Genomic DNA, 25,240 nt, shown 5'->3' with positions numbered 1-25,240 from the left:
GGTGAATGGGGAAGCCCGCCGTTTTGGTGTGAGCTCTCTGTCATCGGCTGTCGCCCAAAGCATTCATCGTTACGGCGATTACGCATTTTTCTTTTTCACTTCATCTGAGTGAGTGATGAGTCTCTCAAACCCAGCCGCTCTATGGTGACCTGTTTTCGAAGGCGACCGCTCACAGCCATGAGACATGTTGTAAATTCGACCACGTTCACAAGCATACCTAAATACCTACAAGGCCATCTAGCACTCGCAACGACTCAACGTCACTATCGGTTGTCACGGGCCGTTGACGTGGTTGTACACATCGACGACATCCCGGCAGAAACCGAGAAACTGAATGAGCGGCCGTGTCATTAGCGGCAATAATGATGATCGCCGAGCTGCTTCTCTGTGTTCGAGAATAATGCAACGTGCAGCGAAACGGCTACCGAACAGGCATCACCTGTACCGTAAATACATATGTACAGTACAGGACTGTCATACTATATATGGTGATACACATACAATATGTTCGCTTTCGTTTTGGTTTTGCTCCGATGTCTGACCCAAACGTCTGACGACGACGCACGTGGAATGTGTACTGTACCAGTGGCATGAGGTTGACCGAATCGGAAGTTTTTTTGTCTGCTGCATGATAACAATCATCACTCTCACATGCTGGTCCCCAGCGTTCAAGCACCTCGGTCGAGATCCTGGGTCATCCAAGATGTCGTCCACCTACACCTTGCATGCACATGGTGACTACGCATAGACAGACGCAGGCACAGCTCAATGCCGTTGTTCCTCTTGCGCACTCTCCCAGAAGCACAATTGACAAGGCGGACTCGTTCAATTCCGAGCTAAGTTCTGCAGTCGAATCTTTGCGTTCAGTAGTCGGATCTGACAGGTACCACACTGGTCGACGATCCACAGTAGAAAGCTCCGGTCCTTCCAAGGTTCATAGCGAAAGTGGGCCCGTCCAGCGCTTTGATGATACAGTCCGAGTTCGAAGAGCTTGAGAGAAGCTCACTCCAAGCCCGCGGCAAGCACCTCCTTTGGGAAGTGCTCTGTTGCTCGAACTTCAATGACGCACCAACAAGCAAAGCCTAGCAAATCTGAAGGGCATTGTGTTTGCATACATGATCACATAGCCTTCACACAAACTTCCCACCCGCTTCAAGTGATGCAATGAATTGTTTCCCTGGTCGCAAAATGCTAGAATGCTAGATATCTGGTCGACACCATTCGCTGCATATGGCTGGCAGAAGGCTGCTCGATGCAGCCAGGCTTTTCGGAGCGGGCGCTTCGATAGCTAGACAACATATCGTACTTCGCCGCCAACAATTAGATGTTTTCACCAAGACCTCGAGCCTCGCCAGAGCAGTCAAAAATCAGACGGATAAGGTCACAGTGACTGTCGGCGCAGCAGTCGAACTCGGGAAAAGGCTTAATGAGACTGGGCCCCAATGGCGCGAGGACAGACCACATCCGAACGATACGAATGCTGCGTTCGCATCACGCACATCGGCACCACCTGATACTAGGGATGCACAGTCACATAGCTCGCAGGTCTATTACGATGGCCCTGTACCGAAAGCTACACTACGTGGAGAAGAGTTCCCCACGGCCGCTGTTGATACACAGACTATACATGGGTCGGGTCTGGGACAGGATACATTTAATCAAAGATCTGGAAATGTAAAAGGACAATCGTCATCGTTACCGTTTGAGCAGATTCCGACGCATGCCGCAGGATCGACCCAAACTCCGGCAGAACAGGCGAGCCTGGGTATAAATCAAGATGTCTTTCCGGACCCAGGCGACAAGCTCGAAGCTGCTGGGCCTTCTCGAGCATCGGATGCAGATAGCAGCGCAGATGTGCTATCTTCCATTGGAGTATCAAGAATAGCGGGTCGAGGACGGCTCGGACTAAGCAATCCTTACGGCTCGCGTGGAAAACTGCCTTCCAAACCGCTCCCAGAAATGGTCGAGGCGTCAAAGCGATGGCAGAAGGAGCGAGAAGCTGCTCCTGTGGAGTCGAAGACATCACAGCCGGCACAGGATGAACTGAGACAACAGCAGGACGACACAGACACAGCTGCTCTAGCATCGTCCCTTGCTGAAGAGGTCGAGTCGCAAAAGAAGGACACTCCGTATAAAATGCGCGAGTCAAGAGTACCTTCATCCCGTTTCGGTCGTTTATGGCAGTACGGAGGACTAGCCACGAGCATGGCATTCGGGGCAATGGGCGAAGGAATTCGGCGAATTGCTGGCGGTACTGGTGAGGGCAGTCTCATGCTCAGTGAGGGCAACATGAATCGCTTGGTCGCGAAATTGAGTCGGATGCGTGGTGCCGCCCTAAAGCTGGGTCAGATGATTAGCTTCCAGGATTCGAAAGTCCTGCCTGCTACAATCAACACTGTACTTCAGCGAGTGCAGGACAGTGCCGACTATATGCCTGCCTCTCAACGCGACAAAGTCCTCATACGAAATTTAGGCCCACATTGGCGGGATCTCTTCTCGGAGTTTGCTGATCGGCCATTTGCCGCCGCATCTATCGGACAGGTGCATAAAGCTACCCTCAAATCTAACGGTAAAGCGGTGGCTGTGAAGATTCAGTATCCGGGAGTGCGAAACAGCATAGATTCCGATCTCAACAACCTCTCCCTCCTGCTCACTGCCAGTCAGCTCCTACCTCGAGGTCTCTTCCTCGACAAGACCATTGCGAACGCGCGAACAGAACTTGGCTGGGAATGCGACTACGAGCGCGAAGCCAAGGCCTGCATCCGCTTCAAGACCGAGTTGCTGGCAGACGAATCCGACATCTTCGCTGTCCCAACCGTATACACCGAAGCTTCAGGACCTGACGTCCTCACAGCTGAATTTATGCACGGCACCGGCGTCACCAAAATTGCAGACCTCTCGCAAGACGAACGGAACTGGATCGGCTCCAACATCCTCCGCCTCTGCCTCCGAGAACTGATGGAATGGCAATTCATGCAGACCGATCCCAACTGGACCAATTTCCTCTACAACCGCTCGACGCAGAATCTCGAACTGCTCGACTTCGGCGCCAGCCGCGACTTCCCCAAGGAATTCGTCGAGCCCTACGTCGCACTCCTGATCGCCGCCTCCAGGGGCGACCGCGACGCGTGTGTGAAATACTCCATCGACCTTGGCTATCTCACCGGCGCGGAGAGCAAGGAGATGCTCCGAGCCCACGTCGATTCCATCCTGACACTAGCGGAGCCGTTTGTGCAGAACGCGCCCGAGGTTTACGACTTCGAGGATCAAACCATCACGGACCGCGTGCGCGCGAATATCGGGTTAATGCTAAGGGAGAGAATGGCGCCGCCTCCGGAGGAGACGTATTCGCTACATCGGAAGTTGAGCGGTGCATTTTTGCTCTGTGCCCGGTTGAGGAGTAAGGTCGAGGCTAGAGAGATGTTCGCCACAGCGGTGAAGGTTTGGGAGGGGAGGGAGAAAAGTGTCAAATCATAGATCATTTTCTTCATGTTGTAACAAAAGTATACCAGTAAATCATGGATCCTTTATACCTCTTAGCAGTGTAACAGTATTAGTCGATTCTCTCATGGTCACTTGACTGTGGCGATTGCATACAGAAGATACTCCGTGAGATGACATCGCTCATATGACACATTTTTTCCAATTACGTACATCTGAAATCATCCCTCTATTTCGACTTGGAATAACTCTTTACAGCCGCCGACTTCGTAGCCTTGGGATCGATACCCTTCCTCCGCAAGTTTCTCCTCAAGCTGCGCTCGATGAGCTTCTCATCCTCGTCATCGTCAAAGGTCTCAAACGCCGGTGCTTCCACATCATCTTCATCCTGGTCCCCACCCTCGCTGGTGATGGTGGCATCCTCATCCTCGTCCTCAGCCGCGCCATTCGCCTGGTCACCGACACGGGCACCGGGGTTTCCGACGAGTGCGGCGGGCGTCACATCCGTTTTCTTGAACTTGGCGACATAAAAGCCATCGACGTTGAACATGTGCGGGTAATATCTCCTCGTCAGCTTCAGGCTCGGGTGGAAGCGCTTGCTTTGGTATTTGGTGAACCCCTCTTTGCCAAAGATGAGGCCGGTCGAGACGAGTTTGACGTTGGGCCGCTTGTTGAGCGCGTATTGGACGACTTGTTCGTTCTCCTCGACGGTCACGGAACAGGTACTGTAGACGATATAGCCCCCAGTCTTGCTGGTGTGGTCGACAGAATCGATGGCGGCGAGGAGCAACTGTTTCTGCAGGTGAGGCAACCGGAGGAAATCGGCCTCGGTCTTGTTGGTCTTGACACTCGCGTCTTTCGCAATGACACCGGTGCCGGAACACGGCGCATCAAGGAGGACTCGGTCGAAGCCGCCCATGACTTTGGGGAATTCGAGAGCTGAGTAGTTGCAGACAATAGTGTTCTTGACACCAAGACGATGGATGTTACCAATGAGACCTTTTGAACGCTCCTTGCTAGCATCGTTGGAGAAGATGCAGCCTGTGTTGCGCATCAGTGCAGCCATGTGGGTGCTCTTACCACCGGGCGCAGCGGCCATGTCGAGGACGCGTTCGTGCTCTTGAGGTGCCAGTGCCATGACAGGGAGGAAAGATGAGGCGGCTTGAAGAATATAGTGGCCAGCGAGGTACTCGGGCGTTGCACCGAGCGGAACTTGTGATTCGAAAATTTGCAACCCGACTTTTGACCATTTTCCAACCGGCTCCAGGGTCACACCGCGGTTGATGAGAGCGTGCGCGAGATCTCTTCGATGGGTTCGTAGGGTGTTTGTGCGAATGACCATAGGCCTGGGTGTCTCGTTGGCATCGAAAAATGCCAGCGCTTCCTGAGGCGGAAAGAGAGAGTAGAGCTTCTCGGCCAAGAATGGCGAGTATCCATAGTATGCGCAGACGTCTTTCAGCAGACTCTGTGTATAATCTGCTCGGCTCTTTGCAGGATCGGCAAGATCCTTGAAGCTGCTCAACACTCGCACTGTTTCCGTGATTCTTGATCGGAGAAGTTGTAAGTCCGGCGCCAGTAGACCACCGTTCGTCTCGTCCTCGTCATCTGGGAGCTCCGCAGCAATGTTGGTCTGCAAAGCGTCTTCCGCTAACTCTGCTTCCGCCTCCGCCGCTTCCCGTGCACGCTGCTCATTCAACTTCCGTGACAACCCCTCGATATTGGCTGCCGTCAACCTTTCCTCAGCATCCGAATCTTCATCCTCCGACCACATCTTCTCTCTCCGCACCTCCGCATCTGAATCATCCAAGATCTCGTCGTCGGACCCGGAAGGAGCTAAGTCAAAGTCGTCCGCATCGCTGTCCATATCGAGTCCGTTCAGGCCATCCTCTTCGAGATTGATCTCGTCATCGTCAAGCTCCAGATCTTCTTCGTCGCTGTCTGCTAAGACATCCAGCGCTGCCGGCTTCGCTGTCTTTTTCAATACCTTTGTGGCTTTGGGTTTGACGACAGGTGCCTGCTCGTGCTCGCCGCGCACCTTTTTGGCGCCATTGCTTTGCGCTGCAGTCTTCTTCTTGGGAGCATCCTTATCGGCGGTCTTTTGCTTTTTGATCGCACCATTGGTAGGAGCTGCGGATTTTCGCTTTTTTGCGCCGAGAATCTCATCCAGTGATTGTGGAGGTCCCTGCTTTTGCATGCGACGTGACGGCCCTTTCTTTGTGTGCGCCATGATCGATTTGACAAAAATTGGTGTGCCGATCTAGTACTCAGTGGAGTATTATAAAACTTCACTGCTTCCAAAGTTCTTCGCCTTGAGCATTTCCAAAATTTCTGAATGCTCAAGCCTACTGATTGGCGTTAGCGCCTTATCAACGCGGGAAAGCCGCAGGTGGCCGGGGTCCACGCCGCTTATGACCGATCTTTATCACTTAGGTAGGTACTGCATCGTGCAAAGGCTTGCCTACATTGTCCACCACTTTTAGCTATCTTTCTCGGAGAGGATGTCCCATCGACTTTGATGCCGACTTCTCGCCATCTTTTAGAAAACAGTGTTCGAAATTTCGCTGGCTGTACTATCGGATTGAGCTCCGAAACTAATACTATGGTGAGGCCCCTCGGCGAGAAGTCGGGACCAATATTCGGACAATTGCGTCTCGGCAGGTTGGTGGGAATCGCGTCTCGAGATACGTAATCCCCGGGCCCACAGGATCGAGCTCTCGTTCTGTGGGCCTCTCAGTTTTTTATCATCGTCACCGGGCGCGTACATAGGTAATTGATGCCACTTTGCCTCTCTTTGTCAGTCCCTCGATCTTGTGTCGTATGACCACACCAGAACGAGTTCGTCCAGCGGTGGGTCAGGAAGGCACCTTTGCGGCAGCGTTTCCACTGTGAATATTCTCTAGACACTACGCCTGCCTTTACTTCATCTCATACATTCCCGACGGAATCATACCGGACTATGAAGATAATCCTCACTGGCTCCACCGGCTTCATCGGCGCCGAAATATTGACGCAATGCATTGCCCATTCCTTCATCACCCATATCTACGTTCTCACCCGACGACCACTCGACACACAATTCTCGCACAAGAAAGTCACGCAACTCCTTCACGAGGATTTTGAGAAGTACCCTGAAGTGCTGCTCGATCGCCTGCGTGATGAAGGCGTGCAGGCTTGCATTTGGGCGCTCGGAGGTAAACCTGAGGCCTTCAAGGATATCGATGAGGCGCGCGCGGTCGGCATCAGTTATCCCATCTGTGCGGCCGAGGCCTTTGCGAAACATCTCGCGCCTGCACTGAAGCCATATAAGGGCTATCCGGAGAAACTTGGACCGGCGGTCGGTGAAGCTGGTTTCCCTTTTCGGTTTGTATTCATCTCAGCATGGGGTGCTGAGCATGATCAATTCCGGAAACTCTGGATGTCCAATGACACGAGGAAGATTAAAGGCGCGGCGGAGAAGGGCCTGTTCGAAGTGGCAGACAGCTCGGCGCTCATCGATGGTCATAGGTGTTTCGAGGCAATCGCGCTGCGACCGGGCAACGTGCTTCCACCAGGCGATGCCCTTGGAACGTTGTTCGCCCAAGCTGTAGTGCAAGCTTGTACAGTCGATCGTCTAGCAACATGTGCCCTCCGCACTTCGATGTTTGGCGCAGAGGGCAAGCGAGTTGTCGAGAACAAAGAATGTCTAGGCGAGGAATGGTCACTAGTCAACACAACAGTTCATATGGGTCGTTGAGCCTGCGGAGAATCTTTGCTTTACGAGTTTGTGACTAGCTACATTGGCATCCTGACGAACTCGGGATTTGAAAGTGATAATCGACTTTCGCGAATGTTTCACCAAGAATGTCGGACAAGTCTGATCTTTTTTGAGGGTTGCATAACATCACTATTCAAATTTGCAACGGCCCGCTCATGGCTGTCGAATTCTGCAGGCAGTCGGCGACATTGATCCTTGCATGTCGACCTTTCCCAACACCGGAATCAAAGAATTTGTCAGGTGGTGACCATCCGCACACCGCAAAAACCTCATGAACTCAAGCCTTAGGATCAAAGTTGCTTCCGTCAGAATCATTAGCGTGGCTGAAGTAGCCATAGTTATCAGTCTTAATGTGACTGGCTTTGGTCGACTCTCTGTCCACAAGGTGAGAACGACTCGCCAGAATGTCGGCCTCGTCGAGCTTGATTGGCAATGCGGCTTTGCCGTTGGCATGCACAATAGCAGTCTCAGAGTGTTCCTCCAGTGTAGGATTGACAGGGCTCTCGATGCGCTCGTCAAAATCATCAGACTCGTGATTCAGCAGGCTGTAATTGGGAGCCACACTCTTACTGCGGCGGCTCGGTGTCTTGCGCCTTTCCGACTTAATGCTTGCATTGATGTTTGGCGATGCTCCTTCGTCAGTCTCGTCGCCGTCGCTATTGAGATGCATCGCGTCGAATTGCTTCACGCGTTTGGATGAGCTTCCGCCACTAGACATCTTGTTGGGCGAGGCCCTCTTCTTAGGCGTGGACGGCGCGGTGGTGACGCGAGCTGTTGTTTCGCCTGAAGATGCTGCATTGACGGCCTTCTTGAGACTGCTAATCTTCTCCTGAAATGCTCTCGCAGAAGGCTTGAATTCTTCGTGCGCTGCAGATAGTTGGTGAGCGAACGACCATTCCAGCAATGCATAACAAAACCATACGATAACGCTCGGCCCATCGAGCCGAAAGCTCAGCATAGCTGTACTTGGCATCGCACAGGAGGAGCAGGAGGAGCTGCACCAAGCGGCTTTCGTTCCAGAGAGGTCCCTTGGAGATTGACACGGCGTGCGTCGGTGCCATCGTTCTTTGAAGCTTTGGTGCGTGCTTGCTTGTCAGAAGTCAATTGAGACTGTGAGAGAGGGTGTTTGGCTGGATATCAAAAAGATCTGATAAAAGTCAAGTACAAGTTTAGGCTATGATCGATGAGGGGAGTGGAAATTGAATATATAGCAGCGAATGGTGGCAGCAGTCACTTGCTACCTAGGTATGTTCGCCTGTCACTGGCCAAGCGAAGGCGCATTTTCATCGGACAGGCAATTTCGGAGCTTGAAACCAGCAACTCTTTGTTCACGAAACAAGTGAAAGGCGGACATGTGAGAAACCTTGCCCCTATCCTTGCAACATTCCATTCACATGCATCGGCAATCCGCAAAACTCATGATTTCCAAGGTTGCTTGCCATCTTGGACTTGTCTTGGTATGTGATCATGGGTCATGTCACCATTCGTGAATAGCAGGTGACAAGTGAGGCCTTCAAGGTCATTGCAGGCTCCCCTTTTCACTCCTCTTGGCTCGTCACGCATGAGACTTTCTCTCTCATCTGTACTTGCCCACCACCTTCACCTCTCCCACCACCTGCTTTCCACAAACCAAGACAGACTTCAATACCATCCTCAAGACATAAGCTCGACTATCAGTCATCATGCCGGCTACGAACACAGTCAAATGGGACACTGTCGAACCCTGGCGCCGCTTAGTTGCCGCAATCATCGCGACCAATGTGAAGGTGAATTGCATCAAGCTGTCTTTAAATCATCTCGAGATACTTGACGACTGACTACCATAACGTTTAAGCTTGACATCGGCCAAGTCGCACTGCACTTCGGTGCTTCGCGTGACACGGTCGATAACGCCTTGCGCAAGCCCCGTCAGGAAGCCAAACGATTGCAGGAGCTCGTCAAGGCTGGTGACAACCCTGACTTCAAGTCCTCCCCTCACACTCCCAAGACCACCCGCAAGACAGCTGACAAGGCGTTTGGGGTCGCTTCGAACGGTATGAAAGACACGCTCAAATTGCATGATCGCTTCTTTGCTGACAACCATGATTCCAACCAGCAACCATCTCCGGTCGAGTCACGAAACCTGCTCAGAAAACTAAGAAGAATCGCACCAGCACCGAAATGCCAGAGTCCTTCGACGAGTACATGTCGCGCGCTGCATCGACCTATTGAATATGATTTGATCACGTAACAAAGAGAAGAAGCAATATGAGTCTCTGGGCATGAGGAGCAGCAGGATATGAGGACGAATCAGATCCAGGACCAGATCCAGGAATTGCAAAGGCTTAGTGCCATCCAAATTTGAGCGCATATGATTCGATATGAAGTATGAAACAAAAAGCCAGCTTGTCATGATTTGAAAGATGATGACTTGAATGAACTTAATCATTATTCCAATGTTCGATTTGAGACTCATCAAGTTGCATGCTGTGAAATGAGTTAGGCCTTGACGATAAGGTAGGATTAAGGTACTGAGTCATTCCATCGTCATTCACAACACTGCAGCGTAGTAGCTGCAACCCTGCTGTCCATCCGGGCCGCTGATTGAAGCAAAGTTCTACCATATTTGAGCGATTCAGAGTACTCAATGGCAATATTTGTGTTTTATACCCTTCATTGAAAGCCGCCTTTGGGTACTGTTGGATCCTTCAGTGCACCAGCTCCGTGGGCAGATCACAAAATGCTCTATCGAAGGAGCTTCGTCACTGATATGTGAACAAGCCCAAATCGACAGCATTAGCGCTCCCATAAACATCTACCTGGGCAGGGCACCTGCGGAACTTGACTTGATCTCTTCCAGCCAAAGAAATGAACCAACGAGAGTAGATCTGCACTCGTATCTCCGTTTAGCGCATGCCAAAGCTGCCAAAGCAGGATTCGCATGATAATTCTGATGAGAGGATGGCTATACGATGCACCATTTCCAGGACAGTTGCGGTCATGAAATCAACTCCATGATTTAAGTCATGTGACGCCGCGTAAAGCCCTAAACGCGCCTCTAGTCCATCACTCACTACATTGGTAAGTAGGTATGAACGCATCGGCTGTCCAGAAATTTATCAACCTCAATGATTACCCACAGAGCGCTCACTGAGCCGTCCAGGCAAAGCGCATGTTACGTGTGTCTATCATGTACCCGTCGATACTTTCACTGCGGGTCAATTCTAGCTCAAAACCAGCCAGATGAGCAACAAACCCAGATCGCAAGACGAGTTGCGAACCCCTTCGCCTCAACGAGATCCACCGCACAAGCAAGCACTCCGTCGCAAACTACATCATGGCGTCACGACCAGATCCCGGAGAAATCACGAGTGCTTCCGAAAGCGTCGATTCCGCCAGTTGATGTCCACCCATCTATCGCGATTGCCCGGAGAGTGCCCTCCAGTAACAGGTCAGATCCTGGAGAGGACTTTTCATCAGTGGTGGAAAGAGCATCAGATCTTTTGAACGAGCTCTCCAAAGGGACCTTGGGAGAAGCTTCGAAAGGAGCTTCGAAAAAATCTTCGAAAGGGGCGTCGAAATCTCAGGACGGTCGGAAAGTCCTATCACCACTGGAAGTGAGAGTCTCGGAAAGGCTCAGGGCGGAGATAGCAAGAGCGGAGAATCTCCTGAACAAATCCAAAGGCCTCAAGCAGAAGGGGCGCAAGGTACAAGCACCTAAAGTATCTAAAAGAAATGCTGCGCAATCTTCATCAAAACAAGGCCCGGCTGAAGAGACTGCCACACGGGATCCGCCCTCGTCCGAAAGCACCATTCAGTTACTGCCCAAATCTCTCGTGATTCAACCCCTCGATGTTCCTCAGCCACCAGTACCATATCTTTCATACGGCCTGGATCGCGTGCTCTTCAACCCTGGGATCTATTCCTTGCAAGATCCGTCCTCTCGAGTGTACAATTTTGACCCGTATCTCGAAAAAATCATGCCCGTGAACGAGTTCGACTTCTCGGCTTTGAAGCAGTACAAAACATCTTCACAGGATACCGCATTGGCGAGGCTTGCCCAGGAGCATGGCAAAAAGTACATCGGCTCGACATCAAGTATGACAACGACACTTTCGCAATTTCATTTCTGTCTCTCTCGCTGGCGCCCAATAAACACCATAAATCTGTCGAAAGGATTCATGAAAACCGAGAACGCTGTAGCGTCATTCACAAAGATCAATAGAACACCGGCTGCAATTTTTCTTCGCTACAAGGACGGGTGCTATGCAATCGATGTCGATAAAGAATATGACAGCGCAAATGTCCTCATGCTTTTGGGGAAGTCACTCGAGCTTTTGCTCACATTGCCCAGGTCTAAGTACGAGATTTACCGTAAAAGCGATCCTCGCACAATTTCTGAGGTTCAGAAATCGGAGCCGGAGAGCTACCAGTACACGATCATGGGAGATTTCTTGATGCGTTCACAATTGGATGCCTATGATCACCGCCTCCCCGGCAATGGTACGTTTGACCTAAAGACCCGCGCCGTACTGCCGATCCGCATGGACGCCCAGAACTATCACTCGATGAAGGATTATGAGATCAAAAGTTTATCCGGTACTTTTGGATCATATGAGAGAGAAATGTACGATATGATGCGTGCCACGATGCTCAAGTACATGCTCCAGGTCCGCATGGGGCGCATGGCCGGCATTTTTGTGGCCTATCACAACGTACAGCGCATGTTTGGTTTCCAGTATCTTCCGCTCCACGAGATGGACTTGGCTCTACACGGCCAAACCGATCCTTGTTTGGGCGATCAGGAATTCAAGGCGAGTTTGGAGTTGCTCAACATTGTTCTCGAGAAAGCAACCACCAGATTCCCGGAGACGTCGTTGCGCGTGCACTTCGAAGCGACCGAAGACGTGAAGGGTGGGGAGGCATGTTCATTGAATGTCTTCGCCGAGCCAATGAGCGACGAACAGATCGATACCATCCAAAGCAAGAACAAAGTCGCGATCGCCGAAGCAGAAAGGATCATGATGGAAGGCCTCGACCTCCCTGAAGAGGATAATTCGCCAGATGACAATCCGTCGCCTACAAATCCCGATCCTTTGGTGACTGAAGCTCAGTGTTCTCCAGAAGAGAACGCCGTCGAGGGACTTTTGAGTACTGAAGACACATTGGACGAGGACGATGCAGCTGCCACCTCTTTCCTTGATGGAATCGAGGAAGAGTCCTCTGCCGTTGATGAAAGCGCAGACAACGACCAGCTGTCTCCCTCGCCCGCACCCGATACCGATGACGAGGTTCCTTTGACTGAAAAAGAGACGTTCGACGATGACGAGATAACTGCCATATCTACATCTGATGTCGACTCCGAGAATTCTCTGTCTGAAGCGACATCTACATCTGATACCATTGACGAGGAATCAGTGACTGAAGAGGCGTCTGTCACATCTGAATCTGATGGTGCTGAGGAGGATTCTCTGTCTCAACAGACACCAGAAAATGAAGATTCGACCGACACCCCTGCCACAACTTCTGACGAGGCGATTGACCAAACTCTAGCCGGCAGCGCAAAAGAAATCGCAATTGACAATGGACAGCAAATTCTCTTCATAAAGATCAAGTCCCGGAATATAGTCAACGGAAGCCCCCTGGAGCGGCCTACCAACCTTCGCGAGACCGATGAATGGCGCATCGACTACGAGCTCAAAGAATATGACAATACGACCTACGCCTGGGCGGAGTATCAGGCCTTGAAGTCGCGGCGCAAGACCGGTCTCGATTCACACAGCGAAGACGCCGATCCCGCTGAAAAGGAATCGCAAAGCAAGCGCAACGAGTCCTATCACCGGCTCCTGCGCGAGCTGGTCCTTGAAGGACGAAAGCATCGCGTGATGCTAGACGAGCTGGATGCCGGCAAGGACAAGGTGCTCTATGAGAATTTCAGTGCGAAGGACACTGGCGAAGTGGACAGCGTAGAGAGTTATATGGATTGGCTTTATGGGCCCAAGTAGACCGGACGGCGTTGATTTCGTTTTCTGGGGATGTATCATAGGTGTCGAGGACTTAGAGGAAGAACTCCTCCCCCATTATCTTTGTACAATTATCTACACGATAGAATTTATGACGAGCAAGCGGGTCGACTTGCATTTCTCTCTCTTAGTACGAGCCATTTGCCGCAATCGTGCCATTGAGACGATGTGCTTGACGACATATTCCAATCGTTTCATTATTACAAGTTAGAAAGACACTCGTTACAGCTATTGGAACCACAATTCGGTATGAAAGTTGAAATACCCTTTATCTTGCAGTTCGGGCATAAGCCTAATTGCGTCACACCATGTGTTGTACACAACTTACGAGGAAGAATGATCATTGACTGCCCAGGGGCGAATGTTTGCACACAGTAAAAATGAAGCCATAAGTTAAGAAGGGTTGTCATTCGGACGACTTTCAAATGTCATCACTATTTAAGAAACGCCTAACCACTGCTATGCCCCGACCCGAACCAACAAAACGGAATTGCTCAGTTCTCGTGAAGAGTCGCCTTGAACGACGCATCCTTCGGCTTGACATCGACGTCGGCCTTGACGTGACCAAGACCTTGCTTGGTGTACGCGGCCGCGTAGGGGTTGAGGCGGAGGAGGACTTGTCGGTTGTTGAGCGGGTTCTTCTTTTGGACAACGGTGCGCTTGGTGATGGCACCGCCCTTGACAGGTCGGAGGACAGACTGGACTTCTGAGCTGTTGATGAGCTTGGAGATGTCGGGCTGGGTGACGATGTTGGAGGGGAGGAGGTAGTCGCGCTTGAGTTCTGAGGGCTCGGTGGTGCTGCCGTAGATGGAGTCCAGGGCTGAGAAGGCAGAAGAGGACCAGATGACGAAGCGACCGAGGTGGCCACCAGGAGCGAGTTGAAGGAGGTTCAGGGCGTAGACAGAGCTGGTCTCGACACCTGCAATGTTGCGGAAAGCGCGGACGAGGTCCTTGCCGTCCTTCTCGGGGTCGTAGACAACGAGAGGACCGCGACGCTGCCTGTGTCGTCGGTTTCGGAGCTTGCCCTTGCCGGCGCGGAGCTTGCGTGATGCGCGGACCTTCTCGAGCTCAGGGCCAGCGCCGACAGCTGAGAGAAGGGCGACCGCAGCAGAGGTCTTCTTGATGGCACCCTCAGCAAAGGCAGCGGATGAGACAACGAGCGGGACCTCGGGGATGGTGGCGACGTGGTGTCCACGGGCGAGCAGGAGAGCAGCGCTGGATGAGGCAGCGATGGCAGAAGCGGTTGCGAATCGCTTCTGGCCAAGGTTGACCTTCTGGTGCCACTTGCGCCAGACCTTGGTGGGGGCGAACATGCGACCGGAACGGCACATGTTACCGAAGGCAGCCTGACCAGCTCGGTGAGTACCACCACCAGAGACACGAGGGATACGGGCAACAGCACGTCCTGTACACGATGTGTAAGTACTCCATCTCCAGCCATTGTTTCGCGCCCATTGCCCTCGCTTTTTCACATACCGGTACCCCAGGACTCAGCGCTCGTTTGGTGACCGGCCTTCTCGCTCACGGAGTATGGCTGACGCTTGTTCTTGGCCATTCCGGTGTGGACAGATCTGGAAGAGATCCATCAGTAACTGTATTGGAAACTCGAAATTGGAGATTTCGCATACTGGACGATGTCCGGGCGAATGGGGGCCTTGAAGACATTGGGAAGGGTGAGAGTGTCCTTGCCAGCAGCGCCATCGGCGCCGTGGATGGTAACGACAGGTCGGCTGGACATTTTGTCGTGTGTTGTGGTGATGATCGCTACTCGGCGTTGTTCGTGTGTAAGTGCACTCTGTGAGGCTTCAAACTTGTGTGTGCGCCAAGACTTCGAATTCGAGGTTTGCGGCAGCGGCCGAATCTTTAAGCCTCAGGCACAGATAGCAAGTGACGGCCCTCCTCCATTTTCCTGCTTCACTGTCCTCAACCGGCAGTAGCGCAATTATCTCAATTGCCCGGGGTGCATAGCAATGAATTGTATGAAAGGCATCCCTTCGACGGAACATGGAGTCGGAGTAGAAGTGAGTCAGATTGGTCGTCGCGCAGTTCTGACGTGCCAAATGATACAGAATACCGCATGTACGAGGCAGTACATCAAATAATCATTTTAATTAAGGTTCCAAGGTTGGTTTCCTGTCAGTTGTGATGATGATACTGTACAGCACTGTGCCTCCAGTAAAGATCTCGGTTGTTCTCGGGCACGGCTCAGAATTCAGTCGTGACGAACCTTGTCAGATGCGTGTACTTCAGCCTCGATCGGTCGACGTGGACTGTACATACACGCCTACTTACTATTACTGATTTCAGAAGTCTACCTTTATACGTTTGGTAGCATCTGCACGCATGTCATCAACGCATACAGTAAAGTAACTTCCAGTGTAGCATGATACCTAGGTACTGTAGCAAACATTGGTGCAAGTGGCGCGACAGAGATAGGGCTCACTTGGGCCGATTGTCGGCCATTGCGGGACATATCCTGCCAAGTGCCTGCCCACCCGAACGGCTAACGGATGTTGATCGCCATGTAACAATACTCTTTCAAGGTCTGGAGGTTCAGAACGACAAATGACAGTCCAGGATGATTGAATGAGCTTTTATGGAGTAGTGCGCTCAAGGACCAGGGGTTTCTCTGTCCGTGGGTGGTGAAAGGCCCTCAACAATGCGGGTTTTTTGCGTTCGCTCGGTTTGCTAGAGTGCTAGTCTCGACGACTCGTGACTGTGCAGACCACAAAGACACTCTTCTCGACTCCTTCTCTGCCATTATTCCAGATTTTCGCCCGGTCGTGGTGATGACATGGCCAGCCAAAGCGTGACCGAGACATCGCCGCTGCTCGCACAGGCACCACCGGACGTGGAAACAAGATACCGCAACAGCCGTGCTCTCGTGCTTGCCGCGTGGCTCACAGCCGTCAATGTGGCAATAAGTTTCTCTACTACACAAGTCGCGTGAGTACGTTCTCTATCGGGATTGGAGACGTTTTCTCTGACAGTATCAGGCTTGTCTATGTGATCGAACAATTCTGTTGCGAGGACTATTACAAGACACACTCGGGTGATCCCTCGGACCCAAACCGCTGTCATGTCCCAGCAATCGAGGCGCGGGCTGCACGAGAGTTTGCGCTGGTAGCCACCGGCACGACGGTCTTCGGAGTGTGCAACCTGTTCTTCACCGGTTGGACTATCAAACGCTTCGGCGTCAAAACTGCTCTAATCCTATCGGTCTTCTGGCCAGCCGTGCGTGTCCTTGTGCAAGCTATTGGCGTCGAGATCGGTGCCGGTTTGGGCATCATTATCATCCAATTATCGCAGATCATTACGATTGCGGGGGGGCCTGTTGGGTACACCCTAGCTCTCAATGTTTACTCGAGCTCTATTGTTGAACCGCATCAGAGGACAAGTACCCTCGGAAGGCTATCAGGCGGACCCATGCTAGGTCAGGCGATTGGTTTCTTGTTGGGCGGTTTTCTGAGTGACAGCGCGGGCTTAAAAGCACCCTTCCACGTCGCGATTGGGCTGTTCCTTCTATCGTGCCTCTACATATTCATATTCCTACCGTCGGTGGAGGGCGAAGTCCCGACCCGGGATAAGAAGCGGATCAATTCGCTTTCAGCATTCCTCGCTCCACTCAAGCTGTACATCCCATCAAAGTGGATTACCCAGGATGGCCGTACACACACGGAATGGGGTGTCCTGCTTCTGGGTACAGGCGCATTCCTCGGTGTGCTGGCCACTGGATATATCCCGACATTGTTACAATTGTTCTCAATGAATGTTCTACACTTCAAGCCTACAGAGAACGGTTGGCTGATTTCGCTCAATTGTGCAGTCCGAGGCATCTTTCTGACCTTCATCTTCCCGCACATCATTGACATCGGTAGGAAGTGGTTTGATAAAAAGCGCAAGAGAGATCAGACACTGGAGACAGAAGAGGCACCTAATCAAATCGTGGACTCATCTATATCCTCACCGGTGCCGGCACCCACTGAGATCATCGGACAACCCACAACCACCCAGTCGCCTTCTAAAGTCACTGAAGCGGAAGGACCGTTCCATTTCGATCTCCTGTTCGTGACATGGAGCATATTGATAGATGGCGTCTTGACGGGATTCGCTCATCTCGTTACTCAAGGCTGGCAATTATATCTCCTTGCAGTCATATTGCCCTTTGCGTCTGGCACTGGTCCGGCTGCAAAGGGCACTATTTTACAAATGTGCTCACCGTCACAAAGAGTCGATGCATTGAGTGCAATCAGTCTCGTAGAGCAGCTCGCTAAGCTCGTAACGATTGGTGTTTTCGGCGCCCTCTTTGCTGCGTTTGCAACAATTGGGCGAGCCGAACTAACATTTCTCTGCAATGCTGGAGTTGCCTTGCTCGCATTTCTCGTTCTCCTTTTTGCTCGTTATCCTCCCGAAGGTAGCCGCCGCGTTGCCGAATTGGACGATGCACAAACTGCGGAGCAGGCATGAATATCTCGGTTATGGTGACGTTCCAGTGGTCATACGGGTGTGCACTTATGCAGGATTCTTACACCAAGCAATCATTGTCATCCGTGGTTCGGCGTCAACACAACCAAAAGCATCTGCCGGAGGTTACAAGCACACCATTTTCAGCTGCTGGATCGACCATGAACTGACACTTTCGACTTGCTAATATCATGGTGCAGATCTCTGCTCGTGCAGTTCGCAGTGATGCCATGACAGTATCGGGCCTTTTTCATACCTTAAGCTGAAGCTCGGTCCCGGATTTATGGCAGCAGAAGCGATGAGCAGAAATGATCATTTGGAAATTCAGCTTGGACCGTTGTGGCCAGAGCAGTACAACTTGTGCAATATCCTTGTCGCCACCTTATACCGTATCGTACCGGCTAAATGCGATCGGTCTCCGAATCGAGGACCGACCAAGAAAAGAACCACTCCGAATCGTGTAGTCGCTAGCGCAAACTATGGTCTGCTCAACTAGGTCATGCGAATATTGTGGTTTATTGCACGGGTGATGCTCACGACGCTATCGATAATTAGCCGTGATCGACAACTCGTGAACGCAAAGATCGTCAAGGATTTGGTTGTGTGGGGAATGCCACCACCATCCCAGCCTAAAGCTTGTGAGACTGTTCCGCCACATCTCACCTTGCATTTTCAACCGTCGAGGAATCGCATATACTTTCTCCATCAGCTTCCGACTCCGAAGGTACATGTCATCGGCGCTTCTCTCCTTTGGTCCGAGCTATCGTCTCTGCTAGATGTACGATTTGGACGACACCCGGGCTTGAATCTCCTTTACATCATGTCAACCCGAGGCTGGAAATCTCGGCGAAGTGCACTACAGATGATTTCCATTGAGGCTAAATACTGGACCCGACAACATGGAGAACATAGTCCTCCGAGCATCAGCTATGTCGTGTTGACCTTATCGATGCAACGTCGCGGACGTCAAATTAACCGCAGAAGCCCTCAAACCACGATACATAAGAGATCACATTGACGTGCAAGAGACGTGTTCTCCGGATATGCTCATCACGGCCGCCAAGGACGTTTACTTGCAGTCATACACGAAGTCATCATTTGAACAAATTCCTCCCTCGACAAACATGCCATCACAATCAAGCTTTGGCAAGGCTCTTGGCCTCGCCACCTTCGCGTCTCTTGTCGCCGCTGCGCCATGTGATATCTACGCTTCGGGCAATACTCCATGTATTGCTGCGCACAGCACCACGCGTGCACTTTACGATGGATACAGTGGACCACTCTATCAGGTCAAGCGTGATTCGGATGGCGCGACGATTGATATCTCGCCCCTGTCCAAGGGCGGCGTGGCCAACGCTGGCGCCCAGGATAGCTTCTGTGCCAACACCACATGTTTGATCACCGTCATCTACGATCAATCTGGTCGTACCAATCATCTCACCCAAGCTCCACCTGGCGGTGCTGCCAGTGGTCCCCAACCCGGTGGTTACGACAATCTTGCGAGCGCGACCGGCGCTCCAGTCACCTTAAATGGCCGCAAGGCATACGGTGTCTTCATCTCTCCAGGCACCGGCTACCGAAACAACCACGCCAGCGGTACCGCTGTGGGTGATCAGTCCCAAGGAATGTACGCTGTCATTGACGCGACCCATTACAATGGTGGCTGCTGCTTCGATTACGGCAATGCTGAGATTAATAACCTCGACACTGGCAATGGTCACATGGAGGCCATCTACTTTGGTAATAATGACTACTGGGGATCTGGTGCTGGGAGCGGACCCTGGCTTATGGCTGATCTCGAAAATGGACTATTCACGGGAATCAACGTCAAGAACAATCAGAATGTTCCCACCATCACCGATCGCTTCTTCACCTCAGTCGTCAAGGGAGCGCCAGGCTTGTGGGCTCTTCGCGGTGCCAACTCCGCAGCTACACCATTGAAGACGTACTACAGCGGTGCAAGACCGAACGCGAACGGATACAACCCCATGAGCAAGGAGGGTGCTATCATTCTCGGAATCGGCGGTGACAACAGCATCTCCGGTCAGGGTACCTTTTACGAGGGTGTCATGACTAGCGGCTACCCGAGCGATGCCATCGAAAACAAGGTCGCTGCCAACGTCGCAGCTCAGAAGTATGCCGTGACTTCATTGGTGAGCGGACCTGCAATCACTGTCGGCTCCTCGGTGTCCATCCGTTTGACGACTCCCGGCTACACCGACCGCTACCTCGCCCATAGCGGTACAACGGTCAGCACCCCGATCGTCAACTCGGCAAGCAGTAACACGCTCAAGCAGCAAGCCAGCTGGACCATCCGCACCGGTCTTGGTAACAGCGCCTGCGTCTCCTTCGAATCGAAGGACACCCCTGGCAGCTATCTCCACCACACCGCCTTTGTCCTTCGCGTGGACGCTGCAAATGGCGACAAGCAATTCAACGAGGACGCTACCTTCTGCCCTCAAGCTGCACTCAACGGTCAGGGCAACTCAATCCGCTCTTGGAACTACCCGACTCGCTTTGTCCGCCACTTCAACCTGCAGGGCTACGTTGCGACCAACGGTGGTCCGGATCAATTCGATGCAGCGAACTCGTACAACAACGATGTCAGCTTTGCCATTGGTGCTAGCTTTGCATGAAAAACTGTTGAAAGGGAATTCAAATTTTGAATATATATATATATATATGTATGTATGTATGTATGTATGTATGTATACGTTGGGACATGTCACTCCGTTAGAATGGTTTACTTTTGCAAAGTCGATATTTTGAAGGCAAAACTGTGACAATCCACGACTCAACGCTCAAAGCTTTTAGTAATACACCAATAATAAAAGACGCAGGCCAAGCTTTAAGGATCATCTTGGCCTTCTACCTCGAGCAATATTGTGCAACTGAGAGGTGCTGAAAGCTCCCATGCTCGAATGCTGCTAGAAAGTGTCCCTCTCCACGACTTTTGTCAGCAGTCGTGCCTCACACTGCCCAGGTGGGAAGACATCACCTCAACTCAGCAAACAGTAGTAAAATCCTCGATATCAATTTATAGATCGATTGAAGAAAATCATGGCAGCAAAACGCACGGTCGCCATAATCGGCTCCCTCAACATCGACTTCGTCACCCGCACAAAGAGGCTACCTGAAGGCGGCGAGACTCTCGCGGCGATCTCCTTCGACACAGGTTTCGGCGGCAAAGGTGCCAATCAAGCCGTGGCAGCCGCGCGACTTGCAGGGCCTGATGTTACGGTTCAGATGGTCGGCAATGTAGGCGATGACAGTTTCGGGCGAGACTACGTCGAAGCGCTGGCAAAGGAAGGCATTGATACAAAGGGCGTGCGGCAGCTTTCGGACGGCAAGACGGGCGTCACGAACATCATTGTGGAGGAAGAAACGGGCGAGAATAGGATTCTTTTCGTGGCAAATGCGAATTTCGATGCTTTTGAAAAGCAGCAGAGCGCCGCGTGGGATTTACTCCCCGCGCAATGCGATGTGGCGGTCTTCCAATTAGAGATTCCTGTAGATGTGGTATGTAGCTGGTCCCTGTTCAACTTCGGCCGTGCGCTGTTATAAGCGGAGCGACTTTCCGGGCTCGATTCTGACGGCATGCTTCCACAGGTCCTCCATAATCTCCACCAGGCTCAAGAGAGAGGGATCCATACAATCCTGAATCCAGCTCCTGCCGAATTACTACCCGACTTCGTCTATCAAGATATTGACACCCTTATCATGAACGAAACGGAATCCTCCATCCTCTCTGGACATCCCAAGACCTTAGACCAGCCGGACGACGATGCGATCATAATTGTCGCGAGACAATTCCTGCATTGGGGCGTGAAGGAAGCCGTCATAGTCACGCTGGGAGAACGAGGCCTGATTTATGCAACCATTTCCGGCCAACAGGGCCACATTCCCGCGCGTAAGGTCACAGTGGTTGACACCACGGCAGCCGGAGATACTTTCGCAGGCGCGTACGCCGTGGAGCGCGCAAAGGCATCGGCAGGAGAGTTCGACATCGAAAAGGCTCTGACCTTCGCCACTTTGGCAGCTTCCAAGGCGGTAGGAAAGGCTGGCGCGATGACCTCAATTCCACGGTTAGAGGAGCTGCAGGTATGAGTATGCCGCCGGTGAAGACTGGCATGCAGAATGTTTTGGCTCGAGCGAAGCAGCCGCCACAATTCTCAGGACACTCCGTCTCCGTGTAGCTTCTTCACATGCCGCTTGAGATTATCCAATCGTGCAAATCCAGTCCGGGCATATTTACAGCCGAGCACCTCGCACTTGAACGGCTTGTCACCTGTGTGCTGTCTTTCGTGTCGTCGAAGATCTTTCTCGCTCGCAAAGGATTTGTCGCAGCTTTCGCAGCCGAATGATTTGACGTGCCAACGCATGTGATCGCTGCAAGTAGAATGTGTCAGCATTGCGTCAAGTCTGGAGTATGACCGGATTCGACCTACTGGAGCTTCCTCCTCTTGACGATCTTCTGACAAGTCGAGCAGGAGACCAATCGGTTGCCGTCATAGTCAGTGTTTGGCGTCGCCTCGTCAGTAAGAATAGCATCTGGACTAGAGCTGTCGTGGTCAAGCATTTCGTGGTCAGGGCTTGGGAGATATTGGAGAGTACTAATGCCCGATGGTGATGGTGGCAGTTGTGCAGCCTCTAGAAGTCCGAGTTGAGCCTGCCCAGAGAACTCGGCGCCAAGAGCTTGCATGAGATCTTTTTCGAGATACTTCCATCGGTCGTGGTTCACCTCGGCCGGTTCCTGAATCTGTTGCTTGAACATATCACTTGTCGGAAACTGTGAAATTGCGTCCAGCTCCGTGTCACACGGCGTGACGAATGCTTCAGGTTCCCCGGCAGCGAAGACCTCTGACCCGATCAGAGGACCGTTCCCAAAGTTGTAATCCTTGATCATTTCATCGCCCGAGAATAGAGCATTATCAAAATGCGTGTCGTGAATGTTCTGAGCAGGGTCAGAGCCGAGCACGCCGTCCCATGGTTGAGGGGCGCCAAAGTCTGTAGCAGCGCAAAAATCCATAGTTTCGGGAAGTTCATTTGCCCAGTCCGAGAATTTCCATTCCGGCCTTGTTAGGGATGCGCTCTGCTCATCTGAGTCGGCAGCGAGCGCCGCTTCTGGCTCCTCGTCGTGATCCTCATCAGGGGAAGTCTTAAGTGCGTCACCGTCTTGCCGCGAGCTCTTTTCCGGATCTGAATGCTCAGACGGCTTGACTGTGATGACTATACTATTCGCTTGGCCCTTGCTGTTTTTCCAAGCCGCTTCCTTTCGCTCATCCCAAGTCTGAAAATATTCATGTTAGTGATCCCTGTGCATAACTTCAAGCCAGGACTGAATGTGGATGTCAGACATACCCATGAGTCGTCGAATCCGCTTTCGAAGTTGGACCAGTAATCATAATCTGCGCTTTCATCAAAAGACCATGCGATGTTGTCACCTAATGCAGGCTGGTTGATCGGTAAATCAGGAAGTGGCGGGAAGGCGAAAAGCTTCGCCGTAGGGTCAAAGAGCGACATCTCTGTCTCTCAGCAGTCGTCGTGTCGGCCGCAAAGGTTTATACAGATGTCGTGTATTGATCGAAAGGCCTAGACCTTTTAGATATATGGCGGACCACGGTGGTATGAGTAATATCGATAGTTGATAATTCCCGGGTCCACGGATGAATGCAACAGGCTGGGCTGAAGTGTCTGTCCATCACCCGCTAACCGCATTGGGATCCGTTATGTGGCCTCTTTCCACCTCGTTGTAGCCCTAAGTCGAAGATCATACATAAAAATAGTACACCCGGGCAGTTATTATACGCTGCCACTGACGAACGCTAATGTTTGCAATCTGCAAGCCTGCGTCACAGTCCTGGGAGGCACATTCTGGGCTGATGACAGTGATATCGAACGTTGTCTGGAGAGACTTCATACATCAATTCGAGACCAATAGCTCCGTCACATGGTCATACAGCAGAGCCGTGGGCGATGAGAAACCCCACACAAGCATCTGCTCGAGGTCCTCCATCGAACAAAGCGCATCTTGGTTATATAGTACATAGATTCCGACCAATGGGACATTCACCATGATTGGACGCATGGACGCCATAGTCCACCCGGACCACATACAAACACACATAGCATACAGTCCCCAACGCCGTTCACGCTGCAAACCTCAAAACCCCCCAAGAAGAACAATCACGCATCCCCGGCCCATTCATTACCCACAAACTTGAACCAATTCGGCCGGCAGTCCTCCAGGACCAAAAAGTCGGCGCCCTCAAAGAACTTGCCCGCGTCGCAACCGCTGCACTTTGGCGAGTTTGGGCAATTGAAGTAGGGGATGTGGCGGTATCCGATGTCCTTGAACCAGTGAATCTTACTCTTGTCCTCAAACAGTCCGAGTGCGATGGAGTGCACAGGCGCATCACCCCAGCGCTCGTAAAAGAATCCGCCGGCGCGATCCAGGTGCTCGAAGTAGGCTTCGTAAGCAGGTGAGCGCCAGAAATCGAGGTTGGCGATCTCAAAGTTGGACCAGAAATGACATGTGCTGTAGCCGTGAGCCAGCTCCTTGTGATCCGGCCGACGCTTCCCGTCTGTCAACCAGTCCATAGCATTGTTCTTATGTAGAAATTGCTTGTTGTCTGCCAGAAATGCCTCTGTCTCTGGCCACAAAGTAGCGACTGAAAGCGCCGAATCGTAGATGTTGACTGTGAAACCGTATGTCTTGTTATGGTCGTGCATGTAGCGGAAGACATCGTAATCAACGTCGCAGAAGAAGTTGACGTGCGGTTCTACTCGCCAATAGTATTGCATATCTTTCAATGCCGGATGTCGGTAGAACATGCCGCTGTTCCATCTGCACATCTGATGGTAGGACTTCATATCTGCATATGCGATGTTGGCGTCCTTCAATATTTGTTGACTCTCCTGCATTAAACCATTATCGATCCAAGCCGGTATGTCCCAGTGCTCTTTCGGTATCAGCTCATATCTGCATGCTGCTTTCGTTTGCGCGGACGTTTTCGCGATGAATTCCTCTGTGAAGGGCTCGTCGTTGAAGAAGGTCCAGGGATAGTTGAACTTGTGGTTCCATGTGCGCTCCAGATCTTTCATACTAGTGATGATGTCCTCCAGTTCGCTGTTTCTGACGAGTGATAGAAGCGTGGCATTGATGCGATCTGAGTTAGGATTGGTCGGGCTGTAGTTATTTCCTCGGACGCGTTGAAGAGGCTCTGGTGGCTCAAGTGTCGCTAAACTTCCATCAGAGGTTGTCCATTAGATCGTATACATGCTTGTACTCACGATCTAAGAGAGGGTCCCTTCCAAGACCGCTATCATACTCTGGCTTCTGCACCCTGTGACCACGCGAAAGTTGAAATATTATAAAGAATACTAGGATTATGGCTGCGGCTGCCAGCAGTCGCATTGGTCGGAACATCTTCACCCGCGGGCGAAAGGGCCTGGCGTCCACATTGGAATTTCTTCGTTTGCGATTCATGGTTTTTGCAGCATCAAACCGTGCCCGGCGCAAGCAATGAGATGAAAGTCAAGTCAATGGACAATTTCTCGCAAGTCAGATCCGGGAGAC

At 51.8% G+C, this 25,240-nt stretch overlaps 12 protein-coding genes across 12 annotated transcripts; 7 read left to right on the top strand and 5 right to left on the bottom strand.

Annotated features, from left to right (window-relative positions):
- Positions 1-1,084: 1,084 nt before the first annotated feature.
- On the top strand, positions 1,085-3,584 carry K489DRAFT_380424 (ABC1-domain-containing protein). The gene has a single exon (XM_033604874.1). The coding sequence runs from the start codon at positions 1,231-1,233 to the stop codon at positions 3,475-3,477; it is 2,247 nt and encodes a 748-aa protein (XP_033460066.1). The 5' UTR covers positions 1,085-1,230; the 3' UTR covers positions 3,478-3,584.
- On the bottom strand, positions 3,505-5,703 carry K489DRAFT_380423 (NOL1/NOP2/sun family putative RNA met). Its single transcript, XM_033604873.1, has one exon. The coding sequence runs from the start codon at positions 5,666-5,668 to the stop codon at positions 3,671-3,673; it is 1,998 nt and encodes a 665-aa protein (XP_033460065.1). The 5' UTR covers positions 5,669-5,703; the 3' UTR covers positions 3,505-3,670.
- A 694-nt stretch (positions 5,704-6,397) lies between these two features.
- Positions 6,398-6,883, top strand: K489DRAFT_338758 (uncharacterized protein; the record flags this gene model as incomplete). Its single annotated transcript, XM_033602232.1, has 1 exon — positions 6,398-6,883. A coding segment is annotated over one exon (486 nt), but the record flags the coding sequence as incomplete, so codon positions are not given.
- A 589-nt stretch (positions 6,884-7,472) lies between these two features.
- K489DRAFT_410109 (uncharacterized protein) lies at positions 7,473-8,256 on the bottom strand (the record flags this gene model as incomplete). Its single annotated transcript, XM_033607668.1, has 2 exons — positions 7,473-8,062; positions 8,118-8,256. The coding sequence occupies 2 exons, from the start codon at positions 8,254-8,256 to the stop codon at positions 7,473-7,475; spliced, it is 729 nt and encodes a 242-aa protein (XP_033460063.1).
- A 513-nt stretch (positions 8,257-8,769) lies between these two features.
- Positions 8,770-9,520, top strand: K489DRAFT_223456 (uncharacterized protein). Its single transcript, XM_033599749.1, has 2 exons — positions 8,770-8,961; positions 9,030-9,520. The coding sequence occupies exons 1-2, from the start codon at positions 8,878-8,880 to the stop codon at positions 9,423-9,425; spliced, it is 480 nt and encodes a 159-aa protein (XP_033460062.1). The 5' UTR covers positions 8,770-8,877; the 3' UTR covers positions 9,426-9,520.
- Positions 9,521-10,283: 763 nt separating this feature from the next.
- On the top strand, positions 10,284-13,373 carry K489DRAFT_380419 (Pet127-domain-containing protein). Its single transcript, XM_033604872.1, has one exon. The coding sequence runs from the start codon at positions 10,303-10,305 to the stop codon at positions 13,177-13,179; it is 2,877 nt and encodes a 958-aa protein (XP_033460061.1). The 5' UTR covers positions 10,284-10,302; the 3' UTR covers positions 13,180-13,373.
- An 87-nt stretch (positions 13,374-13,460) lies between these two features.
- K489DRAFT_338752 (uncharacterized protein) lies at positions 13,461-15,274 on the bottom strand. The gene is made up of 3 exons (XM_033602231.1): positions 14,826-15,274; positions 14,674-14,768; positions 13,461-14,602 (listed from the first exon to the last, which is right to left on the bottom strand). The coding sequence occupies exons 1-3, from the start codon at positions 14,933-14,935 to the stop codon at positions 13,692-13,694; spliced, it is 1,116 nt and encodes a 371-aa protein (XP_033460060.1). The 5' UTR covers positions 14,936-15,274; the 3' UTR covers positions 13,461-13,691.
- A 717-nt stretch (positions 15,275-15,991) lies between these two features.
- K489DRAFT_388850 (MFS general substrate transporter) lies at positions 15,992-17,664 on the top strand (the record flags this gene model as incomplete). Its single annotated transcript, XM_033606450.1, has 2 exons — positions 15,992-16,143; positions 16,194-17,664. The coding sequence occupies 2 exons, from the start codon at positions 15,992-15,994 to the stop codon at positions 17,662-17,664; spliced, it is 1,623 nt and encodes a 540-aa protein (XP_033460059.1).
- Positions 17,665-18,785: 1,121 nt separating this feature from the next.
- K489DRAFT_319579 (carbohydrate-binding module family 42 protein) lies at positions 18,786-20,297 on the top strand (the record flags this gene model as incomplete). Its single annotated transcript, XM_033601399.1, has 1 exon — positions 18,786-20,297. One exon carries the CDS (start codon positions 18,786-18,788, stop codon positions 20,295-20,297), a length of 1,512 nt encoding a protein of 503 aa, XP_033460058.1.
- Positions 20,298-20,594: 297 nt separating this feature from the next.
- On the top strand, positions 20,595-21,768 carry K489DRAFT_394636 (Ribokinase-like protein; the record flags this gene model as incomplete). Its single annotated transcript, XM_033606812.1, has 2 exons — positions 20,595-21,180; positions 21,271-21,768. The coding sequence occupies exons 1-2, from the start codon at positions 20,722-20,724 to the stop codon at positions 21,766-21,768; spliced, it is 957 nt and encodes a 318-aa protein (XP_033460057.1). The 5' UTR covers positions 20,595-20,721.
- A 168-nt stretch (positions 21,769-21,936) lies between these two features.
- Positions 21,937-23,301, bottom strand: K489DRAFT_223248 (uncharacterized protein). Its single transcript, XM_033599748.1, has 2 exons — positions 23,023-23,301; positions 21,937-22,951 (listed from the first exon to the last, which is right to left on the bottom strand). Exons 1-2 carry the CDS (start codon positions 23,182-23,184, stop codon positions 22,106-22,108), a joined length of 1,008 nt encoding a protein of 335 aa, XP_033460056.1. The 5' UTR covers positions 23,185-23,301; the 3' UTR covers positions 21,937-22,105.
- Positions 23,302-23,847: 546 nt separating this feature from the next.
- K489DRAFT_319923 (glycosyltransferase family 15 protein) lies at positions 23,848-25,090 on the bottom strand (the record flags this gene model as incomplete). The annotated part of the gene is made up of 2 exons (XM_033601419.1): positions 23,848-24,902; positions 24,955-25,090. The coding sequence occupies 2 exons, from the start codon at positions 25,088-25,090 to the stop codon at positions 23,848-23,850; spliced, it is 1,191 nt and encodes a 396-aa protein (XP_033460055.1).
- Positions 25,091-25,240: the final 150 nt, after the last annotated feature.

Source organism: Dissoconium aciculare (genome assembly GCF_010015565.1).
Source record: "Dissoconium aciculare CBS 342.82 unplaced genomic scaffold K489scaffold_6, whole genome shotgun sequence".
Taxonomy (NCBI): domain Eukaryota; kingdom Fungi; phylum Ascomycota; class Dothideomycetes; order Mycosphaerellales; family Dissoconiaceae; genus Dissoconium; species Dissoconium aciculare.
Note: the sequence above shows the minus strand (reverse complement) of the source record. Positions and strands in the feature narration are given on the sequence as shown.